Here is a 6,594-nt window from a genome sequence, read left to right on the forward strand (position 1 = left end):
ATTTCTACATGTGTTACGTATTCTAAGATCGAGACCACGTAGTTCCATGTTTTTTATTAATATTTTCAACAATATTGGAGCTATTCGACTATATTTAGGTTCATAAAGGCGTTTTGAGAGTTTTTACTGTTTTGTTATAGTATGTTTGCATTTAACATGGTCCCCTTTTCTCAAAATAACATCATTTAAAAATAAAAATCTACTATCAAAACTAACTGAAGCAATAAATGATGGCTCAATTCAGTGTAGTACAAAACGAAACGAGACAGAGCAGTAAAAATTAAAATGGATCAAATGGAAGAAATGAAAACAACAAAATTACATGAAAATAACAGACTTGATTTGATTGTGTCTTTTCATGTAGGATAATGGAAAAACTCAAATTGACCTAGATGATTTTAATTTCCTTAAAAAATATTATAAATTATGCGAACATTGTAACTGCTCAGCAAGGGATAACACTATATTTTTCTTTGAACCATTATTCATTTTATTAGATTTTGAAATAAGAAAGAGAAAGAAAGATGGTTGACTCATTTATTAATGTTTATGAGTCAAAATTAACCTCTTGTATTTATTCAACAAGTGTTTTTCTATAAGACTTGATTAAGATAGCTCACTGGCCCTCAATGCTATTGGTTCGAATCACATCATGGACTTTGGATACTTTCTTTTTAGAAAGCTATCAAGTAATAGTTACCGTGTGACGAACACGTCTACACAGTACAGACTTGTATGGCGATCCGAAAAGCGACTGAGGCTTTCGTTTCCATCTGAAATACAGCACAAAGACACCAGATGTATTCAGTCCACCAGTCAAGCTATAAAAATATGGAAAACGGTTCATCCCTCGGAAGCAATGAAAATAAGATATTATTTGAGAATTGCAGACCCGGTTAGATTGAGTCTATTCATGTGAGAGATTATGTAATACGCAACATCTCTAGCACCGCCTTAAGTGGTATTCGCTCTTCAACATTAATTTGCTGGAAATAATAATCCCGAAGGACCAGAGAAAACACTGAAGTGACTTATGGGGAAACGGTTTACAGCTTCCACACGGCGCTTGACACCTGCCGTTATGAAATATAAAAATCTGGAAAAGGGGTGAAAAATCGCCATTTGTCCATTACTAAAACGTAGTGATTTAAAATTTGTTTGTTTATTAAAGTTATGAAATGGTAAATTATGCTATAATTGCCATACTGAAATTTGATTAAGACATTGTACAGTTTTGAATAGAATTACATAGAATTATTACATTTTGTTTACACTAGCTAGCTTAAAATCACACACATCCAGAAAACTTCAGAAGCGCACATCAAAACGTAATTAACATAAGAATGACAATTATAAACAGCATCACATACATGTCTTCACGCGCAGAGACATGAGAAAAAAATTCACAATAGAAATGAATTAATACAAAAATCTTATCGACATTGACATAACGTAACGAAAATAATATTTTTAACATTCTTCCTTACGGTAATTAAAAAAAAATGTTTCGAAAGAAGACACAATATCTATGATGGACCGATAGATTTCTCCTGGTACTGTTAATTTATATGTTTTCGCGGGCAAAATCAACGTTTCAGACTTACTGTCGATGTACTTTAAGTTTTGTCATGTTTACACGATTCTTAGATGTTTAAGGAACATTATTTTCGCCAAAAGTCTGGTTTTACAGTCACTTTACTAGTGTCTATTTAACATACTAGCTTTTGACACACATGTTTCGTTAAAACTATATGAGAAACAACATGTGTATGAAAAAGAAGTGTTGAAAAGCACTGATGAATACTCAAGAGAGTAAGTATTTCTCATTATAGGTACATTTTGATTTACATATAACATCTGTTAGTGATGGTCAGCGTGATAATCGAAACAATGTTTCACTAAATTAATGTCTGCGAATGTTTGTTCCCAACATTTCTGATTCTCTGTCATTTCGTTTCTTTGTCACGAGGTGTGACATTACTTCTTTATTTAATTTTTCACGTAAGCTATATATCATCTGCAAACTATCTTCAAGAATCTTTATGCACTGTTTACAAATATAAGTGGCTCCTTTACTACCTTTAACTTCCAAGACAAAATCTGAAGCCCGCCGAAAATACGTAGAAACGCTGCGAGTACGTCGGCTATCGTCGACTTTGTCAAAACGTATTACATTTCCCCCAGAACTGCCATATCGTTTGTCAAATTCAATTGTAAAATCTCCAATCAAACCTTTGGGCAAATTGTATTCAGTTTGGTATTTGGCCAAACTGCTTTTATCCATTCCAAAAACCTCTTGCTGGGACAGGATTTCTCGTTTTAGGATCTCCTTTCTCTCACCAATGGTTTTAGCTGTCGAAGCTAAGAGCCCTTTTTCTTTTATTCTTCTCTCCAAAAATTCTTTTTGTAAATTCATAACGTCGTCCGTATGCTTCAGGTTGAAAGAAAAGGGAATGTCTCCAATTTTTGCGGACTCAGCAGCAAGCAGAAGTTGGTCTTTCAAATCCTCAAACTCGAAGAAGTTATTAAAACTATCATCAGTATCAACAAGGAATATTTTTGGATCGGTTACTTCATACGTTTTAAGGTTCAGCTTACAATTATTCCTTATCTCTTCTAAAACTTGTGACTTGTTTTTCCTTAAGGTTGCTAGTTTGGTTCCATCAACACATCTTCTGATACAAGTACGAACAAAAAAACATGGCTTCCTCTTTTGTAGAACTTCTTTAATGAACCAATTATCAGACTCCATGAAGCTTTTCTCTGACAATATCAAGAAGAAGTCGTACCGATCAAAGCCAATGGCATTTCGATCAGTGATCTGTTTGGTGTCTTGTATTTTCTGTCCAGGAAGTTCCCATAGGTTAACATTAGGATTTTCAGGAAAGTCATATTTCATCACTCGGTTATTTGTTACACTATCGTCTACGACTGCAGCCCCCGTTTTAGTAGATGAAACATTTTTGAGGCGGTTGATAACAGAAGATTTACCTGACTTAGGTTGACCAATTACCGCTATATTGATTTTCATAGATTGTCCTTTCATTGAACCAGGGTGTAATTTCAGCTCTTTTTCAATTTCTAATGCGTCGTCGATTTCGTCACTAGTTTTCGTAATGTTCACTGAACAAGCAGCCATACTGAAGATGCTAACTAAAACAGAAAACAAACAATTTTGAATTATAATATTAAGAATTTTGGTTCTGTTGTTCAGGAACCTTGTTAAGTAAATTTAACTTTTATTCATCGTATAGTGGTATGTGAGTTATTATAACTAATTTATCAATTTTGCATGTGACATAGTTTTTGATTTTTATTAACGCCCTTAAAGGAATGGTCGCAAATGTGTGTTAAATATACAGTAAATAGTTTCGGTTGAAGTTAAATCTATAATGAACCTTTGGTCATCGATGCTCGGGGATTAATCAGTAAGGTCAGTGATATCCCTGTATGAATGGATGTGTCGGAAAGTCATCAATTCTTAAAATGTAAGTAACCTCTGCATGCATTTAATAACGCCCCGTTCACAGCTCACTGAATACACTCACATTACTTCAAACAAAATGCTAATATGCTCCCTTCCCAGCTTACTAAATACACTCACGTTACTTCATACAAAATGCCAATACGCTCCCGTCGCAGCTCACGGAATACACTCACGTTATTGCACAGTATTTTTTTCTGTATATAACTACTACCCTAAAAGGGTACTGTTCCCAACAGAAAATAGACATTAAAATCCCCAATTTCTAATGTGTTAATTCCCAAAATGGCTGTTCAAAATTCCCACAAGGCCAAGTGATTTCTCTGAAATAATTTAATTCAACACATTCATATAAATCACCACTCAATAGTTCTACCTGAACAATGGAAGCTATTAGCTATTGTTATTAATGATGACTACTAGTAATCTTATTTGTAGCTGAAAAAATGCATAAAAATCCCAATTTAAGTCAAAATAACACATTTTTCCCAATCAGTCTGGTACCGGCACCATTCCCAAAGTAGAGAAAAAAACGCTACTTCATACAAAATGCTAATACGCTCCCTTCGCAGCTCACGGAATACACTCACGTTACTTCATACACGTTACTTCATACAAACTGCCAAAATACTCCCTTCCCAGCTTACTGAATACACTCACGTTACTTCACACATAATGCTAATATGCTCTATCCTCAGCTTCCTGAATACATTCACGTTACTTCATACAAAATGCTAATATGCTCCCTTCCCAGCTTACTGAATACACTCACGTTACTTCATACAAAATGCTAATACGCTCCCGTCGCAGCTCACGGAATACACTCACGTTATTTCACAGTGTTTTTTCTGTATATAACTACTACCCTAAAAGGGTACTGTTCCCAATAGAAAATAGACATTAAAATTCCCAATTTCTAATGTTAATTCCCAAAATGGCTGTTCAAAATTCCCACAAGGCCAAGTGATTTCTCTGAAATCATTTGATTCAACATCATATAAATCACCACTCAATAGTTCTACCTGAACAATGGAAGCTCTTAGCTATTTTTATTAATGACGACTACTAGTAATCTTATTTGTAGCTGAAAAATGGATAAAAAAATTCCCAATTTAAGTCAAAATAACACATTTTTCCCAATCAGTCTGGTACCGGCACCATTCCCAAAGTAGAGAAAAAAAAACGCTACTTCATACAAAATGCTAATACGCTCCCTTCGCAGCTCACGGAATACACTCACGTTACTTCATACACATTACTTCATACAAACGACCAATAGGCTCCCTTCCCAGCTTACTGAATACACTCACGTTACTTCACACCTAATGCTAATATGCTCCATTCCCAGCTTCCTGAATACACTCACGTTACTTCACACCTAATGCTAATATGCTCCATTCCCAGCTTCCTGAATACACTCACGTTACTTCACACCTAATGCTAATATGCTCCCTTCCCAGCTTCCTGAATACACACACGTTACTTCACACCTAATGCTAATATGCTTCATTCCCAGCTTCCTGAATACACTCACGTTACTTCACACAAAATGCTAATATGCTTCTTTCCCCGCTTCCTGAATAATACACTCACGTTACTTCATACAAAATGCTAATTCGCTCCCTTCCCAGCTCACGGAATACACTCACGTTACTTTAGACAAAATTCTAATACGCTTCCTTCCCAGCTTACTGAATACACCCACGTTACTTCATACAAAATGATAATACAAATGCTAATGCTCCCTTCCCGGCTGACTTGAGCGATAGTGAAACATTTGACCGATGCGCGGGAAAGTAGTATTTAAGGGTCAGCGTCAAGGTTAAATATAATCTATATATTTTATGCCTGTTAAAGTTTACAAGTGTGTAAAATGTTCTTGTCGTGATGGTCCACTGTTTGTCCCAGTACATATCACATCATTATCGATGATGTAACAAAGACTTTTGACATTTTATTTCACCCAAATATTGCTTTGAAAACGTGTCGTGCCAATCCCTATTGCTAGCAAGAGATCCATATATCTAACCTCCCTCCCACCATAATATTCAACGGGACTTCTTAACCCTATGAAGATCTCAAAACAGAAACATAATAATAATAATAATAATAATGATAATAATAATGGAAATAAAATAATATTAATAAAAATAATAATAATAAAACATATAACTAGAAGTCTTTTTGTCATAAAAAACATATGTCTCCCAAAACTATGTATGGCCACTCATGTGAAGTTTAATTGAAGTTTGGTTGAAATTCCACCAGTAGTTTGACCTGCGAAGGCCGACAAGATATTTCTATTATAAGCTCTGGAGGCCATTTAGTGCAGCGAAGCGAAAATCGCCGGTGACGTGCACAACAAGAGATGGTACTTATCACTTCTGTAAAGTTTGGTTGAAATTCAAGCAGTAGTTTAACCTGTCAAGGCCGGAGAAGCTTAATGCGACCGGACGGACAACCAACGGATGAACGGACGGACAAACAAAAACAACATGTCTCCAAAAAATTTTGGGAGACATAATAATAATAATAATAATAATAATAATAATGATAATGATTAAAAACTCAAGTAACAAACTAAATCAACAAATAAATACCTTGATGTGCTCCTTTGTTCCGTTTGAATGTGAAACAAGAAATGCGGTTTTCCCCCGAATTTTGCAGGGGATCTCCGTTTTAGTTATTTTCAGAAAATTAAGCTTATGTCACGTGTGTGACTCATTTAAGAGATAAATGTTGATCACTTCCTCTATATGAAGACATACTTAATCGCATCTAAGTTTTATCTCGTATACTTTATCACCACCATTAACTCAATTTTTCCCGTAATGCTCCGGTAATGGATCTCATACCCCCATAAAAAAAGAAAAACATGTGCGGTTAAAATTAAACAATGATTAACTACAGTGGAGCGTTTTATTGAATTAGACTGTTACTAGTAACTGTATACTGATCTGATTATACAGTCAATCTTCGGAGGATATTCGGTAATGTTCATAAGATGTACACAATAAGATGCGTTTATATTTAATATGTGTTTGTATAACATTCATTAAATGGTTAAAAGCGCAATAGGGTAAATAAACTACGGTTTAATGATTTCTTCA

At 34.8% G+C, this 6,594-nt stretch overlaps 1 protein-coding gene across 1 annotated transcript; it reads right to left on the reverse strand.

The window, feature by feature from the left end:
- Window positions 1-472: 472 nt before the first annotated feature.
- On the reverse strand, window positions 473-6,320 carry LOC132725642 (interferon-inducible GTPase 1-like). The gene is made up of 2 exons (XM_060710819.1): window positions 6,085-6,320; window positions 473-3,153 (listed from the first exon to the last, which is right to left on the reverse strand). The coding sequence occupies exon 2, from the start codon at window positions 3,137-3,139 to the stop codon at window positions 1,904-1,906; it is 1,236 nt and encodes a 411-aa protein (XP_060566802.1). The 5' UTR covers window positions 3,140-3,153; window positions 6,085-6,320; the 3' UTR covers window positions 473-1,903.
- Window positions 6,321-6,594: the final 274 nt, after the last annotated feature.

Source organism: Ruditapes philippinarum, unplaced genomic scaffold (assembly GCF_026571515.1).
Source record: "Ruditapes philippinarum isolate M1 unplaced genomic scaffold, ASM2657151v2 ctg133_1_1_1_1, whole genome shotgun sequence".
NCBI lineage: Eukaryota > Metazoa > Mollusca > Bivalvia > Venerida > Veneridae > Ruditapes > Ruditapes philippinarum.